General features: G+C 38.8%; 1 protein-coding gene across 1 annotated transcript in view; it reads left to right on the top strand.

Annotated features, from left to right (window-relative positions):
* The window catches only part of LOC308534729 (complement receptor type 1-like), a gene marked incomplete at both ends in the record, with an annotated part of 184,633 nt that extends 165,794 nt beyond the window's left edge, over window positions 1-18,839 (top strand). The window contains 7 exons of the mRNA XM_081113291.1: window positions 435-626; window positions 1,268-1,370; window positions 8,544-8,629; window positions 9,161-9,256; window positions 9,682-9,873; window positions 13,364-13,546; window positions 18,757-18,839. Of these exons, the coding sequence (XP_080969417.1) occupies window positions 435-626; window positions 1,268-1,370; window positions 8,544-8,629; window positions 9,161-9,256; window positions 9,682-9,873; window positions 13,364-13,546; window positions 18,757-18,839 (935 nt within the window). The remainder of the gene's footprint in view (window positions 1-434; window positions 627-1,267; window positions 1,371-8,543; window positions 8,630-9,160; window positions 9,257-9,681; window positions 9,874-13,363; window positions 13,547-18,756) is intronic.
* Window positions 18,840-24,250: the final 5,411 nt, after the last annotated feature.

The following is a 24,250-nucleotide window of genomic DNA, read 5'->3' as shown; positions in this document are numbered from 1 at the left end:
ATAAAAACAAAACCTTTCAAAATGTATAGGATACAGCAAAAGCAGTCATATGATGAAAGTATATACCTGTAAGGGCCTTCCTTCAGAAGCAGATACAATCCCAAATAAACAATCTAATTTACATTTATAGGGACAAAAAAAATGGGAAGGATACATACCTGCAAATAGTATTTGGAAACCAAAGTTATTGCTGCTGTCTCTTCAGTTTACTGTTGAAAGAATATTCAGGTTAATCTCAAAGAAACCAAAGCTAGTAGAATGTCATTTAAAGCAAGCACAGCTCATCATCTGGTAAAAGCCTGGCACAATCACTTAAAATCTCACCAAGGACTTTCCATTTATTCCATACAACCTGCCTACTGCCAGGCCATTCTCCCTGGCTGGTGGAAAAGAGAAAATACTTTGGTTTTCTGTTGTTATTCTCTCATGCTCAGATGCCTGTTGTGAGCTGCCAAGATTTGAATCTATGAAACCCAAGGATGATCCTACACCCCCTTACAATCCTGGGTACCAGGTGAAATATGAGTGTCGCCCAGGATTCAGGCGTCGTTTTCCGCTTCTTCCTTCCTCTGCTGTTTGTCAGCCTGATAACACCTGGGTACCACCTCTCCAGGAGGCCTGTACAAGTAAGTACACAACATTTTTTATTTTTATTGCTCTAAAGATTTTCACACGTTTTAGATGGCATATTCCCCCATTACCATGATGGTTTTCTCAGATGGATGTAAATTTAGAATCTATTTTTTCAGGCTTTGAAAATCTCCAGGAAATTTTTTATTTGGCCATTGATTCTATGCGTAAATGTGAATCTTAAGTTTGACCATTAACGGCAACATGGATACAGACCTTGAGAACATTATGCTAAGTGAAATAAGTCAGTCATAAAAAGCTGAAAACTGTGTGATTTCACTCATAAAAGATGTAAAAGTGGAACTCATAGACACAGACAACATTTTGGTGGTTACCAGAGGGAAGGGTGGGGATTTGCGGGGGTAGCAATGAGTAAAGGGGACCAAACATATGTAACAGAAGATGGTTTGACTTTGGGTAATAGGAGCACAATGCAATATACAGATCATGTATCCTAGAAATGTGCACTTGGAACCTATATACGCTTATTAATCAATGTTACGCCAATAAATGTAATAAAAATAAACAAGAAAGAAAATATTTCCATGCATTTAATAGAGCAATGTAGAATTTTCATCTTGATTCAAATATGTTTTGTCATTGGTATAAAACAACAAATTTGCAATTTTTCTTTTAGAAAAGTCATGTCCACAGCCAAGAGAACCTCCAAATGGCAAAATAGTCTACATGAGCGAAACTCTGGAGTTTGGCGCACAAGCGCACTATGCTTGCAATGAGGGGTAAGTTGCTCCTTGAAGGAATAAAGTAAATGTTTCTGGTTCCATTTTTGGTTTGGTTCTCTTCTCAAGCATTTCCACAATGTTGATTTCATCTTGCTTTCTGAGGAACAAGTTGTACTTATAGCCAATCAACCCTTGGAGACTGAAAAGATGTGCAACAAATAGAAAGAAATTTAAATTGAAGGAAAGCACAATTGTATCTAGCTATATCAGTGGTTCTCAACCTTCTGGCCCTTTAAACACAGTTCCTTGTGTTGTGACCCAACCATAAAATTATTTTCGTGGCTACTTCATAACTCTAATGTTGCTACTGTTATGAATCGTCATGTAACTATCTGATGTGCAGGATGGTCTTAGGCGACCCCTGTGAAAGGGTTGTTCGACGGCCAAAGGTGTCGCGACCCACAAGTTGAGAACCGCTGATCTTATATAAAAGGCTAATATGCTAAGTGTTTGACCATGGGGTAATGACGTCATGTAGCAATGGCCAGCTTCCTCTCCCTAATGACCACTAGCGTCCTTACAGTTTGTTCAGCCCAGGAACACCCAGGTGGAAACATTTTACACTGTAACCAAATGTCTGTGAAGCGTTTTCCCAGGCCTCATCTCATTTGATCCTCACAGAAGTCCTGGAGTTGGTGGATAGGAGACTCAGTGGAATGGAGATTTAGAAAGCTTAGAAACTTGACCCGATTGAAAAGAAGAAATGGTGGACCTTGAAAATGACTTCAGGTTTTCTCACTGTGCAGAATATAGTCAAACACTGCTGCAGCCCTAGCTGGTTTGACTCAGTGAATACAGCACTGGCCTGTGGACTGTAGGGTCCTGGGTTCAATTCCAGCCAAAACCACATGCCTGAATTGTGGGATCAATCCCCAATAGGGGGCATGCAGGAGGCAGGTGATCAATGATCCTCTCATCATTGATGTTTCTATTTCTCCCTTTCCCTTCCTCTCTGAAATCAATAAAAAAAAAATTAAAAAAACAACAGTACTGCTGCAGTTAAATATTTTACCCTTTGTTCTCCCTGTGTGATCTACAATAATAATCTGCTTTGTTTTGATATATTTACTACTGTGTTGCTGACAGTTACCTGAAAGAGAGTTGGGGTGCTTCACTGGGCTGGAAAAAGTTTAACTAACTTTTTAGGAAATAGGTCTAATTAAGGAAGTTTATTCTATATCTATAAAAGGCTAAGTTGACTGGTGCATATGTGATACATATAAAGCTCTCACTGGCGCAAATCGCACGCCTATGTTTCCATCTGTCATTGTGGATTGTGAATTTGGTTCACACTTCCATTATAGAGAAAGGGAGAATAGCGATATTAAAATATTTCTTCTAATTAATTTCCTTTCAATGTGGACGACTTCTTGCACTGGGCGACTAGTCATTTAATCCACACTAATAAAAGACAAAGATGCTAATTGACCATACCTTTGCTACGCCCTTAGCCATGCCCACCAGCCAATCAGAGCGACTATATGCAAATTAACCCAACCAAGATGGCAGCTGACAGCCACAGAGCTGCACCAAGCAGGAGGCTTGGTTGTCCGGGTGATGGAGGAAGCCAAGCTTCCCTCCTGCCCTGAGCCGGCTTTGGCCTCCGCTCATGGCAACAAAGTTTCAATTATAGAAGATAAATAAACCCCAGATACTTGCTTCCAACCAGCCTCCACTGGGAGCTTGGGTGGCTGGGGGTTGTGGCCAGCCTGCAAATAGCCTCAGTCCCTCACCCAGGCTGGCCACACCCTCATGGGGTGAGGGTCTATGCTGGGGGGCTTAGCCAGCATGAAAACGACCCTCAGCCCCTCACCCAGACTGGTCAGGCACCCCAGCAGGACCCCCCCACCGTGAAGGGGCTGTCCCCAGCCTGCAAACAGCCATCAGCCCCTCACCCAGGCTGGTCAGGCACCCCAGCGGGGACCCCCCCCCCCCCACCGTGAAGGGGCTGTGCCAGCCTGCAAACAGCCATCAGCCCCTCACCCAGCTTGGCCAGGCACTCCTATATAATAAAAGGGTAATATGCAAATTGACCCGAACAGCAGAAAGACTGGGAATGACTGGCCACTATGACACACACTGACCACCAGGGGGCAGATGCTCAATGCAGGAGCTGCCCCCTGGTGGTCAGTGCACTCCCACGGGGAGCTCTGCTCAGCCACAAGCCAGGCTGATGGCTGCCAGTACAGCGTTGGGGGTGGGAGTCTCTCCTGCCTCCTCAGCAGCGCTAAGGATGTCCGACTGCAGCTTAGGCCTGCTCTCCGCTGGCAAGTGGACATCCCCTGAGGGCTCCCAGGCTGCCAGAGGGATGTCTAACTGCCAGCTTGAGCCCAATCCCCCAGGAAGCGAGCCTAAGCCAGCAGGTGGACATCCCCCGAGGGGTCCCAGACTGCGAGAGGGCACTGGCCGGGCTGAAGGACCCCCCCCCCCGAGTGCACAAATTTTGTGCACCAGGCCTCAAGTAAGTCATAATAAGCCTATCATAGTATTAAAAATGTAGTAATTATGGTGACATGGTCCGAAATTAAACTATAGTAGCTGGAGGGTAGGCAAGAGAGAGACGGGGTGTTAGTCAACAGAAGAAAGGGCAGAAACTCAGGAAATGTGTGTGTTGAAACTTTAAGTCAACATTCAGACCTGTTTCAGAATAGTGTGAATGTAAGAGGTAGTATTGCTCCTATTCAGTAACGGGTAGCTGACTACCAGATTTCACTGCACCCAGCTTCCACATGAACTTTTCAGACTGTCCAACCAACAGTCCAAAAGCAGTAAACACTTCTTCCTCCCATCTATGCACCTATCCCAGAACTAGCTCTACTTTCCCTTCTTCCTACCCCTTATCTATTCCTTCAAAATAACTTACATCTTTCTACTCAAAGCTGTAAAAGAACCCCATTAAACCAGGATGGCGGAAATGCTTGCCTTCATCTCCCTGCTGCTGGTGGATTAGACTGCATTCCCCTGACCTGGTTCTTTTTTTCTGGTGACTGTATGGCAAGTCAATAAACCCATTCCTTCAGGAAAACTTCATTCTGCGAAGGTTTTGTTTCACAACTTTATCCCATTGTGGTCAGAGAAGATACTTTGTACCATATCTATCTTTTTAAGACTTATTGATTGGTTAATATTAATTTGTGGCTCATCATGTGGTCTATCGTGGAAGATGCCCCATGTGCATTTGAGGTTAATGTATGTTCCATTCCATGGTGCTCTATGTCTGTGAGATCTAGCAGTTGAAGTCCTCTATTTTCAGTCTTACTTATTTCAGTCTAGTTGTGCTATCTATCATTGTGAGTGGGATATTGAAGTCTCCTAACTATTACTGGAGAAACGCCTGTTTCATGGAAATGGGTATTTCTCTCTAAACTTTTGTCAGGTTTTGCTTCATGTATTTTGAAGGCTTGTCATTTGGTGCATAAATGTTTGTAATTATTATATCTTCTTGCAGTCTGTAAAACTGATTAAAATATAAGGTGCTTCTTGTCTCTTATAACCTTTTCTGAGTCAAAGTCTATTTTGCCTGAATTAGTATAGTGATACTACCCTCTTTTGGTGACAATTTGGGTGGAAGATCTTTTCCCATCCTTTCACTTTGAACTTGTTCATCTCTTTGAATCCCAAGTGAGCACATAGGTGGATCTTTTGTTTGTAGCCATTCTGCCCATATCTACATTTTGATTGTCGAATTTAATCTATTTAAATTTCAAGTAATTACTGACAAGGAGAGCGCTTTTTGTTTGCTTAAAGCTTTTTTAAAAATTTTATTTTGCCTCTCATTTTGTGCAATTATCTTTTCATTTGCTAGATTTTGTAATGAAATATTGGAATTCCTTTCTCAGTTTATTTTATATATATTCTATAGTGATTTTGTTTGTAGTTCCCATGGGGATTACTTTTAACATGCTGGAGTTATAACACTGTCATTTTAATTTATACCAACTTAAACTCAATAAATTGCATCCTCACTCCTTTGGGTTGTTAATATCATCCTATCATCTACAATAATAATTTAAATACTGGCTTCTACACTATATATTTTCATTGTATGCTTTGTTTCTTAATTCACATAGAAGATAAACAGGCATTTACAGACCATTGTTACAAAATACTAGATTTAATAATTGCCCATGTATATACCTTCAGTGAGATGTTGATTCATATGGCATGACTTAATGTAACCAAAATATGTATGGCTGGATGCCTGCTGCAATAAAACCCAAACTTGTGAGGCAGACATGGGTGCAAAAAGAAAGAGGCTTCATTCAAGTGCCCGAGACCTGGAATTCACAGCTCAAAGGTCATCTGACCATCCTGTCCAAGCTCACAGAACTTATATGGATAGAGAGGGGAGGGATTTTTTTAATGCAATTATCTTGCTACTTTTTGGCACACTCAGGTCCAGTCCTTACATCGTTATAGCTTTTGGTGCACTTAGTGGAAAAATCTTCCCCCAGTACCATCGTGGCCATTAAGGGAAACTGCCTTATACTAGGACTGACTGTCTAGATAACATTACTCACTAGTGTCCTTTAATTTCATCTTTTAGGACATACTTGAGCATTTTTGCAGGTGAGGAATAGTGGTCGCAAATTCTCTTAACTTTCATTTCGGGGGAAGTCTTAATATTTCCCTCACTTTTGCAGCACAGTTTTACTGTAGAGAGGATATTTGGTTGAACATTTTTTTTATTTGTGTCTATTAGTTCAATGTCTTCTGGCCCCCAAATTCCTGATGAGGTATCTGTTGACTGTTTAGCCTCCTTTTCTTGGATTTTGGCTTTGACGTTCTCAGTGGTATCACTGGGCTCAACCTGGAGAGGGATGGTCTTGCCCATCAGGGTACTCACAAATTCCCGCGTCTCTGCAACTGCCATCAGCTGCCTCAGGAAGGGAAAGGGGACTATGGAACTGAAAACTGCAGATCTGTCCCCAAGAGGGCCTGCGAAAGATGGACATGCAGCTTCGCTGACTATTTTCAAGTCTTTAGTACGTGTCCCCTCAGGCTTTTTCAGGAATATTCTTTTTGTTGGTTTATGTTTTCCATTGAATGGACCATACTTTCCTATTATTTTATATGCCTTATAATTTTTTGTTGAACTTGACATTTGAATGTAATCATGAGGTAACTCTAAATATCAAATTCTCACCATTTCCTAGGGTTTATTGTGTTATGTTATTGTTTTGTTTTTTGATCGGTGAAGCGTGTCTCTGTGCTGAGGATCAGCCTGACATGTAAACTCAGCCTTCTTCTGGGCATGCGCATTCCCTCATATTTGGTGTACAGTTGTTGCTTAAATCCACAGTTTATAATGCCTGTCTTCTAAAAGGAGAAAAGTGAAAAATGAAGGATGGAGCGATGATCTCTGGGTCTGTGAATCCCCTGGAAGGATGGGTCTTGCCTCTCTGTGATCATCAACAGCAGTGGATTATGAGAGCACGGATCCCCAAGGACATGGTCTTTTCTGCACACCCTGGGTCCCTTAGATTGCCTATAAGCTGCCTGAAGGACACATGCACAGCTGCCTGCTGTGGGAGTGGGATGGGTAACTGCCACTGTGCTAACAGCTGAAATTGTCCAATATTCCTGCATTGTACTTTTCCAAGGATTTCCTGGAAAGTGCAAACCTTCAACAGATCTCAGAGTTCAAAACAATGACATCAGGCAGATTCTAGCAGTGAAATGGTTGTCTATTTGCAGAGACATATTCTTGGTGCTTCCTACCCTGCCATCATTCCAGGATTCTCTCCTAATACATTATAAGTCAGTGAATTAGCCTCGGAGGAAAAGTCAGCTGGAAGCATGAATAGGTGGTTTTAGTCACTATATTTAAATGAGATCAAGTTAGAATATCCAATCAATAGTAGAGAGAAAGTCTACCTTTTGAACTACCAAAAGGTTAGGACAGAGACCAGCAATTTTCAACCCGTGTGCCACAGAACTTTTAAAACATGCAATACCTGACCATTTAGTTGGCGCCCTCACCTCTTAGACTTTCAAATAAAGCCTGACAGCTGCCAACATAATAATAGCCAACCGGTATGAATGAATCAAAATTATACCTATTCTTTTTGCCAGATGGGCAAAAAATATATATTTTGGTGTACCTCAGAATTTTAGTAATTATTTTATGTGTGCCATGAGATGAAGAAGGTTGAAAATGGTGGACATAGATTATCCTCAAAGAAGTTTTAGCCTCATTGAAAAGCACAATATATACATAAGTGGGATTTACACAGAAATAGACTTATTCAGGCTCATTATAGGAGAGCCCAGAAGGAGGAGAGAGTTCTGTGAATTACAACCATCAGAGATTTCATGGAGTAGGGGTCTCCCTGAGCTCTACCTAGGAAGATACTCTTAATCTGAAGAGTATTCATAACATCAAAAACTTGCCTAGCACTCCTGTGTTCCTGATGCTAATACACCTACTACTCAAAACAACCCCACGAAGTATATACCTTTCCACAGGTGGGGAATTTAAGAAAGGGAACCAGCCCTAGCCGGTTTGACTGAGCCGTTAGAGCGCCGGACTGTGGACTGAAGGGTCCCAGGTTTGATTCTGATCAAGGGCACATACCTGGGTTGGGGACTTGATCTCCAGCCCAGGTCAAGAGGCAGCCCCATGGAGGTGTCTTCCTCACTTCCATGTTTCTCTCTCTCTCTCTGTCGCTCCCCCGCCTTCAACTCTCCCGAATAATTAATTGCAAAGATACAATTGGGTGTGGGTTAACAAAAAATTAAAAAATAAAGAGAAACATTAAGCAACTTGTCCAAGCTCAACAAACAAGTCAGTCTTGGAGCTGGGACTTGAATGCAGTCAGGTCAGCGCTGGGGCCAGATCTCGCTGCTGAGTCGTTGCCCTGACAGAGCAGAATGGCATGAGCAAGGACACAGATGTGACAGTGTGCTGTGCCTGCCAGAGGTGGCAATCACCAGACTGTCAGGCGTGACAGGTTTTTTTAGACACTTTGCTCTAGGCCAACGTGTGTTCATATGAAGAATCTCTGCGTTTGATTACATTGCAGATTCACTTAACACATTCTATACCTGTCACTTCAGAAACTTCTCCCTGAAGCTACTGTAGTGCCGGAAAACAACCAAATAAAAACTTCTTCATTATTATGTGTTCTTGTTAACTGATAAACAATAATCATTTCTTTTCTCATTTAGTTATTCCTTAGTTGGAACAAAAATTCTACATTGTGAACTCTCTGGAAACGATGTGGAATGGAGTGAGGAGCCACCACATTGTGAAAGTAAGTACATTCTGTCTTTAGAATTTAGAGCAGCAGTCCTGAAACTTTTTGGCCTGGGGTCCCCTGTATTCTTTACAATTAACCAAGACCCCACAGAGCTTTCCTGCAGGTGGGTTAGTGATATTTATATTCTTTACATTGGGATTAAAACAGAGACGTTTATAATAATTATTTACTAATTCATTTTTAAGAACAATAAACTCAATATATGTTAACAAATGCAATATATTTTTTTTTGTAAGATCAAACGTTTCCAAAACAGTGGAGTGTCATTCCTTTACATTTTTTTAAAAAAATATTTTTTTATTGATTTCAGAGGGGAAGGGAGAGCAAGAGAGAGAGACAGAAACATCAATGATGAGAGAGAATCATTGATCAGCTGCCTTCTGCTCACCCCCCACTGGGGATCGAGCATGCAACCGGGCATGTGCCCTGACCGGGAATCGAACTGTGACTTCCTTGTTCATAGGTTGATGATCAACCACTGAGCCATGCTGGCCGGACACTTTACAGTTTTTCTAATCTCCTCAGTATCTGGCTTAAAGGAAGAGCTCCAGATTAATTCTGCGGCATTATCAGACAGTCTGAAGCCATTGGAAAATGTCACTGTCCACTCTAAGGGTGACAGTGAGAAAAGACAAAATCGTGGCATACCTGAGAACCACTGATTCAGGAATGGATGTAGCATTTCTCAACTAGCACTGAGTTTTCCTAAGTCATAAGTTTATTTCCTCATTAAATTGTCAGTGTCTCTTATGATTAGAAAAACTTAGCGTGGCCTCACAAATACACGTGTTTCATACAGGTACCTTCTATGGGTATTTTAAAAAATGGGCTTATTCTAAATTTTCAATTCTCTATTGATGATTTGAATTGGGATAATACACTTCTTTCTATAAACTTTGTTTCAAATGGATATTGAATTTGCAACTAGATGTAGAAATAATATGGTAATGAACTTATTGACGGTAGTTCACAGGCTATTACTAATGCCATCTTAATCTTTTACATATTCTTTTGTCTTTCCTGTCCTCTTTTTTTCTCTCTTTAAGAGATTTTGTGTCGACCACCTCAACAAATAGCCAATGGAGAATTCACCAATAGCCACAAAGATACATTTGAATATAATGAAGAAGTAACTTACAGTTGTAAGCCTTCAGATGGACCAGACGAATATTCCCTTGTTGGAGAGAGCAAGCTTGTTTGTTCTGGGCGTAACCAATGGAGCCCTGACCCTCCTGAGTGTAAAGGTCATAATATTTCTACTTTTTACCCTCTCATTTGTAAATAGTGTGGAAAGGTTTACCAACTTTTAAATAATTTGGCCAACATATAAAAAAATTAAAACAAACTAATTTGTTTCTAATTTAACTTTATGCATGTCAAGTAATAAACACTAGTTCTACTTTCAGAGTTTCCCACTCTTCATTCCACATGTTCTTGGCATAACTGTTTATATATTGTTAATGATTATGTATATACATGAATTAAAAAATTTTTTTGCCTTCAGAGCCTCAATAAACACACACTGGCTTTAAGAAAGTTTTATCCTTCATTTTTCTTTAAACCTTAATTGTTGACAATACTACAGATGTCCCCTGTTTCCCCCACCATTGCCCTCTCACCCAGTTCCCACCCCACCCCAGGCTTTCACCATCCTATTGTCTGTCCATGGGCTATGCATATATGCATATATAAGTTATTTGGTTACTCTCTCTCCACCCACTTCCTCCCTCCTTCCCTCTGAGATTCTAACATCTGTTCCATGTTTCTATACCTCTGGTTCTATTTTATTCATCTGTGTTTTTTTTCTTACAATTCATTGTTTATTTTCATTTTTAGTTTCAATTGTTGATAGATATGTAATTATTGGCATTTAGTTGTTTCTTCTTCTTTCCTCTTCTTCTTCTTCTTGTGGAATAGCCTTCAACATTTCATGTAATATTAGTTTGGTGGTGATGAATTATATTACTTTATTTTTCCTCTGGGAAGCTCTTTATCTGACCTTCAATTCTAAATGATAGCTTTTCTGGGTGGAGTAATCTTGATTGTAGAATCTTTCTTTTCATCATTTTGAATATTTCTTGTCACTCCCTTCTGATCTGCCACGTTTCTATTGGGAAATCAGCTCATAGTCATATATGTGCTCCCTTATAGGTAACTAACTGCTTTTAAGATTCCTTCTTTGTCTTTAACCTTTGACATTTCAATTATGATGTGTCTTCATGTGAACTTCTTTGGGTTCATCTTGTTTGGGACTCTCTGTGCTTCCTGGACTTGTAAGTCCATTTTTTTTTCTACCAGGTAGGAAAGGTCTTCTGTCATTATTTATTCAAATAGCTTTTCAATAATTTTTCCTCTCTCTCCTTCTTCTGGCAACCTCATGATGTGAATGTTGGTATGCTTGAAGGTTGTCCCAGAGGCTCCTTAAACTATCTACATAGTTATTCTTTGTGCTGCTCTGATTGGGTGTTTTTTGCTTCCTCATATTCCAAATCACTCAGCATCCTCTACTCTACTATTGATTTCCTGTAAACTATTCTTCATTTCAGATCATGTATCCTTTCATTTCTGTCTCATCCTATTTCATTCTTTGATGTTTTCAGTAATTTCCTGAGAAATTCTCACTAAGAACCTTGAAGCTATCATTAAGATCCTCAAACATCCTTATAACCATTGTTTTGAACTCAGTATCTAGTGTTTTGCTTGCTTCCGTTTCATTTAGTTCTTTTTCTGGAGATTTCCTCTATTCTTTCATTTGTGACATGTTTCTTTTTCTCCTCATTTTGGCTTCTTCCCTGCGTTTTTTCTATGTATTAGATAAAGCTACTATGTCTCCTGCAATTGGTAGAGTGGTGTTGTGTAATAGGTGTCCTGTAGGGCCCATTGGCTCAGCCTCCCCAGTCACCTGAGCTGGGCACACTATGTGTGCCCCTGTGAGGGCTATGTGCACTGTCTTGTTGTAGTTGAGACTTGATTACTGTTGGTACCACTGGGACAAACTGCCCCCAGGCCAAATGGCTGTAAGGACCAGCTGCGACGACAGTGGAAGAGCTGCTGTGCAGAAGACACTCCTATGGAGCAGGACTTGCCTCTGTGGGGCTTGGGTTCTCACTGAGTCTGATCCTTGAGAGTGTTGCTTGTGGATGTGTAGAGTTGTGATCTGGCATGGTTTGAAGCTGTCTACTGGGTGCACAGGCTCTGGGGGTCCCATGAAGGTGCAAAGTCAGCCACCACCTGGGGCCACCAGTCAGGAACTACAGAGCAATCTTCATACGGCTGCTACTTGTGTTGGGCTTGAAGTGCCCAGAAGAAGCCAAGATATAAAGCAAGGCATGCTAGTGCCAATGGCAGGCCTGGGGCCTCTTATTGAGGGGTATGGGGCATGCTGACACCAGCTGCTGCTTGTTTGAGAGATTATAGGAAAGTCTGAAGCCTGAGCCAGGACAGGCGATCCATATGGAAAAGTCACTGCAAACTGTTTGGGTTTGCAAATTGGGGTACAAATTGCATGGGGCGGAATCTAAGTGAATCAGCAGGGAAGAGCAAAGAGTGTGAGCCAGGTTGATGGAAATTCAGGTCCACATTTAAGGAGGAAGAGCACTCTTCTGATTTAAAAGCAGTGCATTATGGACCCTATGTATTCCTCAGATTTAATCTCAAAAGATGTTCTCTTGTATATACTGCCCAGCCATTGTTTTGTTTTGTTTTGTTTTTTGTTTGTTTGTGATTTTTCCCCAAGTCTGCCAAACCCATTGCTGGATACTGAAATCAATCTAGATCAGTGGTTCTCAACCTTGGCTGCACATTGGAATCGCCTGGGAATTTTTTTTAAATCCTGATTTCTGGGCCTCATCCTCTAGAAATTCTGTTTCTTTGTTACTAATGTTGTGGCCCCACCCCATAACAAAGAAACAGAATTTCCGGAGGATGAGACCCGGAAATCAGGATTTTAAAAAGATTCCCAGGTGATTCTAATGTGCAGCCAAGGTTGAGAACCACTGATCTAGAAGATCATACCCAGCACTTTATTTTGTAAGAAGTAGAACAGAATGGGAAATACCTGAGTACATGGGTACGAAGGCTAACTATTATGTTTTAACTTAATCTCAGACCTGTGAGATTACAATATAAAATGTGGGGTTTGATCCCTGAGTTCCAGTCCAAAATATTTGGAAAACATGACCTTAAGTTCACTGGCCTTTCTATTTCTTGCACATCCCAGTTCTTGCATGTTGTTGATACCTGATAACTTTCTCTCTGCATATGTTTACATGCCTAACTTCTTTTTAACTTTTTACCTTTGAGCTCAAGCATTATCTTATTACAAGAGCCTCTCCTGCCTTTTTAGAAGATCAGGGTACTAAGTCAGTGTAAGCCTGAAATTTGAAAAATTCCTAGCACTGAAAGGCATCAAAAGTGCTTTTGAACTTATCTGAAAATTGTATGTGGTAATCAGATCTTTCTGAAAACTTGTCAGTAATGGGAAAACTTATAGGAAACCAACCATCTGTAATGGCAGTCTGTTCTAGGTGGGATGTCTCTATATCTGTTTACCTAGGAAGGAAATGCACAAATAAAGTGTTTGTTTGTTTGTTTGTTTGTTTTTTAAGTTAACATTCTGTCTTCCATACCTTGCCTCTTTGTTCCCAGGGGAAATTACTAATTTGTACTAGTTTTTCTTTCCCCTGTAAAACAGCTTTCCATTAATTCTGAAATTTCTTCACTTTTCAGTCGTCAAATGTGAATATCCAGCACTGGAGAATGGAAGACTGGCATCAGGATTTGGAAAAAAATTTCAGTATAAATCAGAGGTTACTTTTGAATGCCTGGAGGGATTTTACCTTGAAGGCAGCAGCACAATTGTCTGTGGAGCTGACAGTACTTGGGAGCCTAAGATCCCAAAATGTATTAAAGGTACAAAGGGGGGGGGGTGGTTCTTTTTTGTTTAGAACTTATTTCTTGGACATTAAATTTCAATGATATGGAATAATGAAAAATAAACAGTTTTTGTAATTAACACTATCTCCTATTCATTCCAATGACAGAAGTGGGACTTGAATTTATGTTTTCATAGTGTCTTCACATATTATGTGCATCACACAGGTGTTTAAATTTCTGTTTTCTGGCATTTCTTATGTGTAAAAATGTATAGCAATCATTTTTCAGAGAACACTGAAGCAGGGGAATTTTTATCTAAAAAGATTAAGATCTAAAGGCATAATTCATCATATAAATGAAAAAGATGTAGAAATTATCAAGTAGTTGGTCTCATCTTCATTACATATTTTTCAGTGTCAATACCTCTCAGTATAAAACCTACAATTACTAGTCTCAGGTTTAGTAACTTTCTGTTTACATACGTTTTAATGTAGGTTTATTGATTTCAGAGAGAAAGAAGAGGAGATAGAAACATCAATGATGAGAGAGAATCATTGATCAGTTGCCACCTGCAGGCCCCCTAGTGGGGATTGAGCCTGAACCCTGGGCATGTGCCCTGATCCAGAATCAAACCTTTACCTTCTGGTTCATATGGCAACACTCAATTACTGGGCAACTCTGGCAGGGCTCTATTTCCTTTTAAGATTTTATATGGTTGGATATAGATTGTGCTTTATAACTTATACTAGAGGCCTGGTGCATGAAATTCATGCACAGGTAAGGTCCCTAGGCCGGGCTGGCAATTAGGGCTGATCTGTGGGGTGACTGGTGGGGCGATCTGCGGCCCCCGCTGCCACCCACCTTGGCCAGCCTGGGACCTGTGGGCTGGGGGCAGCTGCTGCATTGAGCATCTGCACCCTGGTGGTCAGTGCACATCATGGTGACCAGTCATTTCACCAGTCGTACCACTGTTCAGTCAATTTGCATATTAGGCTTTTATTATATAGGATAAGTAGTATACAAATATAGATTAGTACAAGTTCAAATATTACAGAAAGTGTACAGAGAAAAACATTAGTCTCCTGTTTCTCTACTTGATTTCCTGAATTAATCACTTAATAGTTTAGTTGTCTTTTTATCTGTTACTGTACATTAATATCCTTATATGAGTAGATATACATATTTTAGCATGTTTTGTTGTTATTAACCAGAGTTGGAATCATGCTGTTCATATTTTTTTTAACCCTCACATTTTACATTTATAGTCTTAGATTGGGATTGCATTTAGATTTATTCCTATCCTTTTAATGATGACTATAATGTATATCGTATTTATTTAACTATTTTCCTATCAGTGGTCATTTATATGTGCAGAAGTTTTACGTTAATAAGTGCTTGAATGTATTAATTTTTTTCTTCAATGGCTATGTGTGTTGTACCTTTATTACAAAAGTTGTAGGTCTTCCCCATGCTGAAATTATATAAAAAATCCAGCCATATGTTCTGATTGCATTCTTTACACTTAAATCACTTGGTATATACATCTAATGTCTTCTCTCCAACTGTTTTGAAGTGCCAGTTTTTAACATACAGTAAATTCATAGGAGTTATAGTTGTCTCTCTGTTCCCATGAACTCTGTCCATTCCTGTCCCAACAACAAATCTTCTATTTTTCACTGTATTACAGTGATAAGTTAAAATTTTTATTAAATGTATTGGGCTGACACTAGTCAATATGATCCTGTGGTTTTCAGGTGTGGGTTTCTATATAACAAGATCGGTCTATTGCTCCATGTGCCTGTTACTCAAAGGCAAGTATTCTTCTGTCACCTTATATTAGGACCCCCTTCTCCTCTCCCTACTCACTTCCATCTTGCAACCACAGCTGTGTGTGTTCACGAGTTCCACTTTTATATCCCACATATGATTGAAATCATATGATTCTTAGCTTTTTCTGACTGACCTATTTCATTTAGCACAATATTCTCAAGGTCCATCCTGTTGTTGTTGCAAATGTCAGTATTTCATCCTTTCCTCTGGCTGAGTAGTATTCCATTGTGTATATGTACCACATCTTCTTTCCCCACTCCTCTATTGCAGGACACTTTGGTTGTATCCATGTCTTGGCCACTCTGAATATAATGCTGCAATGAGCATAGGGGTGCACATATCTTTGCCAATACATGATCTTGAGATTTTCGGGTATATACCCAGGAGAGGGATTGCTGGGTCATATGGTAGCTCTATTCTTAATATTTTGAGGAATCACTACACTACTTTCCATAGTGGTTCTACATTCCCACAAGCAGTGAATGATGGTTCCCTTTTATTCACAATCTCTCCAACACTTATTGCTTGTCTTGTTGAATGTGGCCACTCTAACAGGTGTAGTCGTATCTCATTGCAGTTTTGATTTGCATTTCCCTAATTGCTAGTAAGATGGAACATCTTTTCATATATCTATTGGCTCTTCATATGTCTTCTTAAGACAGGTGTATTTTCAGGTCCTCTGCCTGCTTTTTGATTGGGTTGTTTGTTTGTTTGGTGTAGAATTTTATGAGCTTTTTAAAATATTGGATATTAAACCTTTGTCGGAGCTACTGTTTGCAAATATCATCTCCCAACTGGTTGGCTGCCTCTTTGTATTGTTGTCAGTTTCTTTTGTTGCACAGAAGCTTTTTAGTTTGATAATAAAATAGGAATAGGAGGAAAGTATCTCAATATAATGAAGGCCATATATTATAAACCCTCAGCTAATACCATGCTCAATGGTGAAAAACTGAAAGCTTTTCCTCTAATATCAGGAACAAGACAAGGATGTCCACTCACCACTTTTTTCCAACATATAGTGCTGGAAGTCTTAGCCAGAGCAATAGGCAAGACAAAGAAATAAAAGCCATCTAAATATGGAAGGCAGAAGTCAAAACTGTCACTTTTGACTTCTAAAGAACCCACCAAAAAACTATTAGAAACAATAAATAACAGTGAAGTTGCAGAATACAAAATCAATGTGCAAAAAACCCACTGCCTTCCTGTATACTAACAACAAAACTTCAGAAAAAGAAATAAAAAGAACATTTCCTTTTGCAATTGCAACAAAAAGACTAAAATACCTAGAAGTAAATTTAACAAAGAATGTGAAAGACCTATATATTGAAAATTACAAAGCATTATTAGAAGTGATTGAAAAAGACACAACAAAATGGAAAAATATCCCATGTTCATGGATTGGAAGAATCGACATAGTTAAAATGGCCATATTACCCAAAGCAATATACAAATTTAATGCAATCCCTATCAAAATCTCAATGTCATTTTTTTAGAAATAGAATGAGAAATCATCAGATTTGTATGGAATCACGAAAGACCCCGATAGCCAAAACAATCCTGAGGAAAAAAAAGAACAAAGCTGGATTTATCATGCTGCCTGACTTCAAATTATACTACAGAACCACAATAATCAAAACAGCATGGTATTGGCAGCGAAACAGACACATAGATCCATGGAACAGAATAGAGAGCCCAGCTATAAAACCACAAATATACGGACAAATCAATTTTGGCAAAGGAAGAGAAACACACAATGGAGTAAAAATAGTCTCTTCAATAAATGGTACTGGGAAAACTGAAAAGCCACATGCAAATGAATGAAACTGGATTACAGTTTGTTTTCGTGTACAAAAATTAATTCAAAATGGATCAAAGACCTAAATATAATTCCTGAAACAATGAGTTACATAGAAGAAAATAAAGATAACCACACTTATGGACCTTGGTCGTAGAGAACATTTTATGAACTTGAACCCTAAGGCAAGGGAAGTAAAGGCAAAAATCAATGAATGGGACGATATCAAACTAAAAATGATATGTTTTAATATCTGGAAGAACACTTCCTTTTCAGAAATGTTCAAGCCATTCTATGCTGATTTTTGTGCATGAACTTTTATTGTATTTTATTTTTAGCATTCTAACCATTTTAAGTGTACATTTTGGTGGCATTCAATACATTTGCATTGTTGTGCAATCATCACTTCTATATATCCAAAACTTTTTCATCTCGAACTGAAACATTGTACCCATTAAACAACAACTCTCCACTTCCCTCTCTCCCCAGCCTCAGCAATTGCTATTCAGTTTTCTATGAATTTGACTATACCTCATAGAAGTGGAATTATTTTCTGTTTATTTCACTTAGCATAACGTTTTCAAGGTCCATCTACCTTGTAGCATGTATCAGAATTTTATTCCTTTTTATGGTTGAGTAATATTCCATTGTCTGTAGTTTACCACCTTTTTTTTTTTTTTAATCCATTCACCTGATGATAGATACTTGGGTTGTTTCCAACTTTTGACCATTCTGAATATGCTTCTCTGATAATGGGCATTTGAGTAACTGTTTGAGGCCTGTTTTCAATTTTGGGGGGTATACACCCACCGTGGCTGGGTTATGTGGCAAATCTGTGTTTACTTTTTGAGGAGCAGCCGTACTGTCTTCCACAGCAGCTGCACCATTTTCCATTCCCACCAGTGACGCGCGAAGGTTCCAATTTAGCTACTTCTAAAAATGGTTGTCAGTGGTTTTTTTCATATTAGTGATCCTAATGTATATAAAGTAATAGCTCATTGTGGTTTTATCTTCACTTCCTAATAACTAGTGACCATATTTTCATGTGCTTATTGGGGTTTTGTGTCTCTCATCTGGGCAAATGTCTCTGCAAGTCCTTTGCACACTTTGATTTGGGGCTTTTTCTGTCACTAAATCTTAGGAGTTCATTGTGTGTTTTGCATATTAATCCCTTATCAGACGTATTACTTGTAGATGTTTCCTCCTATTCTATGGGTTGCTTTTCACTCTGTTGCTAATGGCCATTGAGAAAAGTTTTTATCTGCCTATGCTTTGGTGTCACACCCAGAAAATCATAGTCAGATCCAACATCATGAAGCTTGTCCTTTGTGGTTTTTCACGATGAGTTTTATGGCTTTATATTTAGTTCTTTGATCTACTTTGAATTCATTTTTGTACATGATGTAAAAAAAAAAAAAGGATCCACCTTTATTCTTTTTTGCGTATCTAGTTTTCCAAGAACCATTTGTTGAAAAGATTGCCCTTTCCCTATTGAATGTTCTGAGCACCCTTCCATACAATCATTTGACCATATATGCGAAGGTTTATTTGTGGGCTCTGTATTATACTCAATTGGTTGGCCTTTATTTATGCCTGTACCACTGTGTTTTGATTATTGTAGCTTTTGAGTACGTTTTAAAATCAGAAAATGGGAGTTCTCTCAACTTTGCTCTTCCATTTCAAGATTATCCTTGCTATTCCTAGTCCCTTGAGGTTCCACTGAACTATGCTGGGTTTTTCTATTTCTGCAAAAATGCATATTTAAGATGGTGACGGCATTGCATACAGTCTGTAGGTTGCTTTGTGTAGTATCAATATCTTAACTATATCATCTCTTCCAATGCATGAACACAGGATGTCTTTTCATTTAGTTCTATTGTCTTCTATTTCTTGCAGCAGTGTTTTGTAGTTTTCAGTGTAGAAATCTTTCACCTCCTTGGTTAAATTTCTTTTTAAGTATTTTACTTCTTTTTCTATTCTCAATCAAGGGTATGTTATTGATTTTGGAATGAGGGGAAGGGGTGGCAGAGAGAGAGAGAGGAGGGAGAGAGAGAGGAGAGAGAGAGAGAGAGAGAGAGAGAGAGAGAGAGAGAGAGAGAGAGATATTGCTTCTCTCCCATTAACATGCCCCAACCAGGGATCAAACCTGAAAACTAGGTATGAGGCCTGACCAGGAATCAAACCCGCAACCTTTTGGTGTATCGGACAATGCTCCAACCAACTGAGCCACGTGGTCAGGGCAGATTTTACTCTTATTTGATGCTATTGTAAATAGAATTGTTTTCTTCATTTCCTTTCTAGTTTGCTCATTGTTAGTGTAATGAAATGGAACCGATTTTTACTTGTTGATTTTATAGACTGCAACTTTGCCATATTTATTAGTTCCAACAGGTGAGTGTGTGTGCGTGTCTGTGTGTGCAATCTTTACAGTTTTCTAGTTTAAAAAATCATGTCATCTTCTAGGACAGAGGTAATTTACTTCTCCCTTCCCAATTTTGATGCTTTATTTCTTTCCTAAATGCTCTGATTATAACTTTTGATATTATGTTTAATAGAAATGTCAAACACAGTCATCCTGTCTTGTTGCTGATCTTAAGGGAAAAACTTGCAGTCTTTTACCATCAAGTATGATGTTAGCTATAGGTTTGTCATAAATGGGCCTTATTATATTGAAATTACTCAGCATTACAGAATAACCTCAAAATCATTTATTAAGTTCTCCTATATTGCCTAATTAAAAGTAGAATCACACTGAATCCATAGGTTAATATTGAGGATACACTGATAATAAATTTGCATTCTGTACCACAGAATATCGTCACAGGAATTGTTACTGGAGAGGAAGAAGAATGCTGGTGACTGAATATAAATTTATAATATTTATGATACTACTTTAAATGAGAAATATTCACATAATTTTTATAAGGAAAATAAAATTATAAGATTTTGTACAAAGGCAAAAACTTAAACCTATGAATTTAGGAGTCTGTAAGCATTACTATTTTTTACTACTTTTTAAAATTATTTCTTTTCTTCTAGAAGATTCCAAGAAAATGGTGACTCACAAATTGGGGCCAATGATTTAGGTAATATTTTGGTTATTAATAATACTCCATTATGAGACCTTAGAATTCTCCATGGAAATATCATTTTTCAGTTATGTGAAGTTCAAGAAGAAACAACCTGTCATGTGATAATTGACATGTGTATTTATTTTAATAGCACAGAGACCATGACAAATGGAAGCAGTAGTATGTGTAGACACATGGAGATAATACAGTGTTTTTTTAAAATATATTTTTATTGATTTCAGAGAGGAAGGAAGAGGGAGAGAGAGACAGAAATATCAATGATGAGAGAGAATCATTGATTGGCTGCCTCTTGCATGACCCCTACTGGAGATCGAGCCCGCAACCCCGGCCCTTGACCGGAATCAAACCCGGGACCCTGTAGTCCACAGGCCAATGCTCTATCCACTGAGCCAAACCTGCTAGGCCAGTGGTCGGCAAACTGCGGCTCACAAGCCACATGCAGCTCTTTGGCCCCTTGAGTGTGGCTCTTCCACAAAATACCATGTGCGGGCGTGCACGTACAGTGCCATTGAAACTTCGTGGCCCATGCACACAAGTCGGTTTTTGGCCTGGGTGAGTCTATTTTGAAGAAGTTCTGTTGATATTTGGATGATAGTACAGTTTTTAAGAGGTCCCTCAAATCGAACTTTCTCAATTGCTGTGTTTATTTGTAGGTTGAAATATATAAAACCTAACTTGCTTTCCATGTGATAGTATTATTTTTGTAATGGCAATTTGTAAGTAAATTTTCTTTCTATTCATATCTTGTAGCCATTCATAGCCTTAACCTACTATAAGTTGGGCTAGTTTTTTTCTCTAATAGGCTGGTGTATCATACTTTATTTAGGCTCAGATAGTTCACACAATATATGTTAAAGCAGTGGTTCTCAACCTTCCTAATGCCGCGACCCTTTAATACAGTTCCTCATGTTGTGGTGACCCCCCATTTCACTGTGACAAGTTGAACATAATTAAAGCGTAGTGATTAATCACAAAAACAATATGTAATTATATATGTGTTTTCCGATGGTCTTAGGTGACCCCTGTGAAAGGGTTGTTCGACCCCCAAAGGGGTCGCGACCCACAGGTTGAGAACCGCTGTAAAGGATCAAATATGGCTGGGGCAGTTACATGTAATATAAAGATTTTTGACGAATAAATGAAGAAAAGTATGTATTACTTTTTTCACATTAGACTAGTTTAGTAAGATTGGTCTTTTTATAAAGGCACCTTAGGTCCCCTAAGTTTTCCTTCTGAACACTGTTGTCAAAGGGTCATTTTGCCAGTGAATTCGAAGCCATGTTTAATTTATTAAGTACTTAATAATCTGTTTATGTTTATTAACTTCCAAACTGGTTTTATTTTTTCTCAGATGGAGGACTCATTGCAGTGGTGGTTCTTACTGTACGTAAGTTTCCCAGACTTGGATATCATTAAATCAAAATAGTAATGTGTATAAATGCATTTTTAATTATTTTTTTAGTTCCTATAGTTTTTTTATGGCTTAGAATGAAGTAACCCAGTCTAGAAATCCCTGACCTTTTATATGATAATAGAGGCCCAGTGCATGATATTCGTGCATGGAGGGGGGCGGTCCTCAGCCTGGCCTGCACCCTGTTGCAATCCGGGACCACTAGCTCCTAACTGCTGGCTTACCTGCCTGCCTCATCACCCCTAACCACTCGCCTGCCTGCCTGTTCGCCCCTAACTGCTCACCTACCTACCTGATCGCCCCTAACCGCCTCTGCCTTGGCCCACGCTGCTGCTGCTTTGTCCGGAAGGATGTCCAGAATGGCGTCCAGAAGTTCGTTTGGCTGTCTGGTCTAATTAGCATATTATACTTTTATTATGATAGATTCTACCCTGTGTTTGGTTATTTATATTCTCTTGTAGTCTATAGGTCCACTTAGTAACAAATCCTAAATATCACAAATATGTTTTGAGTAATATTCTAAATTAAGCAAGGACTCTTCTCTGGCTTACTGTGCACTTTTTAAGTGATTCCAGAGAATTGCATTTCGACAGTGAAGAGTCCAAGTAGAATATGAATGTATATGGGCTTAAATAAAATCATATTTCTGCCCACTGAAATGTAACCAAAATTCATTTCTTCTGCTGGATTTTGAAAGTTGGTATTAGTTTTTAGAGTTACATGTCATTTGTTTTCTGGTTTCTTGTAGTTCTTGGCGTTGCAGTAGTTGGCACCTGTGCATATAAATGTCTTCACCTCGGGAAAAGACAGTACATTAAACATGTTTCTTGAACTTATTGTTGCTTCTCACTCTTGATGTACTTGTGCAGGTTTTGTTTGCACTCTGTATTGCGTGCTGCCTTGCTTCCAATGTGCTTGCGTGAATGTGCTGCATTTCCTTTCTAAAATATTTTCACCTACTTTTAATATTATTGTAATAAGACTAAGCTGTGTAGATTCATTTTAACTATTGTGACTGTAAAAAAAATTCCTTTGGGGGAGGGGGTTGAGGTTTAAGTTTTGCAGAAAATCATGGCTCATTGTATTGTAGTGCCTCCCCTACCCTAGGTTTACTCTATTCCCACAGTGGATTGGGAGCCAGGACCAAATTTAAAATAGTTCACTGTAGAAACTGACAATTCTATTCACTAAAATTTTTAGGATAAAAGCTTCCACTTGTCTGTATATCTGAAGTCGTTGTAAGAAGTTTTGTAGGTGTCTTGTTCAGATCCCCAATTTGATTTCTTTTCATTTAGAGTTGTTATTTATACATGTTAAACTGGGGAATTAAAAGCAACATTGTTTGACTTTCCTCTTATGTTCTCCTACTTAACTAGGTTGCAATAAAGCTCAAGGTTAAACATAAAATTGCTGAGAGGGGTAAATTACCAAGGCACCTCATTAACTTTATCTGCCTTTTTATCTATAAAAATGAAAAAGTGGGGAATTTCAAATAGAAAAAAAATGTACAGATATATTTTTTTCTAAGGAGAATAGAATTTATAAGCATCACACTTAAATTTTAATTAAATAACTTGCAATGTAATAAAAGACTTAGAATTAAGTCCTCAAGTCTAGATCAAGACTGAAATATTGGACTTTCAGCCATTTGTTTTCCCCTGTCATTTTGGAGATAGTTTTGAAATCAAACTAATATTTTTTAAGACTTCTTGTATGTGTGGTTTTATCATATATGTTTCTTTCATATTAATCATTGGCTTTGAGCTATGTAATAAGAGTACATTCTTCACTCACAAAAGGCTAAAACCTTTTTTTATACTATTGTTTTTTTTAAAATACCCACAGTGCCTTCATTTGAATCTTATATCATTCTGTAGAAGTCATGACTCTCTAATTGTAGTGTATTTTTAACATTACATATACACAGCAGTCTAAGGAGGCAGTGCTCTCTGTTGGAATGTTTTTACAGTTCCAAACGGTTCATGTTGAAATAACTTCTAAAGGTAGCAAAATAGCTTTGTGTTCCTCACTTTCTTTCTTTAAAATATCACTGCATTGAAATACTTTAAAGTTCTTAAACAAACATGACTCAAACCCTCTAGCTGCCAGGTAAGGGCTCTATTAAAGGTGAAGAGGTGTCTGAGCGCAGTAGCCCTGGATTCAAGGCTCAGGACCACCACTGACCTGAGGTTCCATGTCTGCTGAGCTCCAAGTGCTGCTGCTGCTGGGCCTGGACTCCTGTGAGTAACCAGGTGGGGACCACCATGGATGTGCGTGTGTTCTTGAAATATGAATAAGCACCTTCAAGTTTATGAGCAAATGTTTCTCCTGTTTTAGGTAATTGGATTTTTTAAAGACTCCTCATCTTGTGTACATGCTCCAGAAAGGATGTGGGGTAACACTTAGCTTTACCGGCTTTTCTTTAGGAAAAGTAAAGATTTGTATTATATCTCTACACTGTTTGGTGTCCATAATCTCTCCTAAAAAAAATGGCTGCCATCGCCTTAGAAACTAATTTATGTGATTCTAACATATATACAGATGCTTCTTTATTCCTGAGGGTAACTCTGGAAGCAGGGTACTAGGCATAGAGAAGCAAACATTGCTGTTAC

The sequence above is a fragment of the Myotis nattereri genome, assembly GCF_964212035.1.
Source record: "Myotis nattereri genome assembly, chromosome: 18".
NCBI classification, from domain to species: Eukaryota; Metazoa; Chordata; class Mammalia; order Chiroptera; family Vespertilionidae; genus Myotis; species Myotis nattereri.
This window is presented reverse-complemented; position numbering and strand designations above follow the sequence as displayed.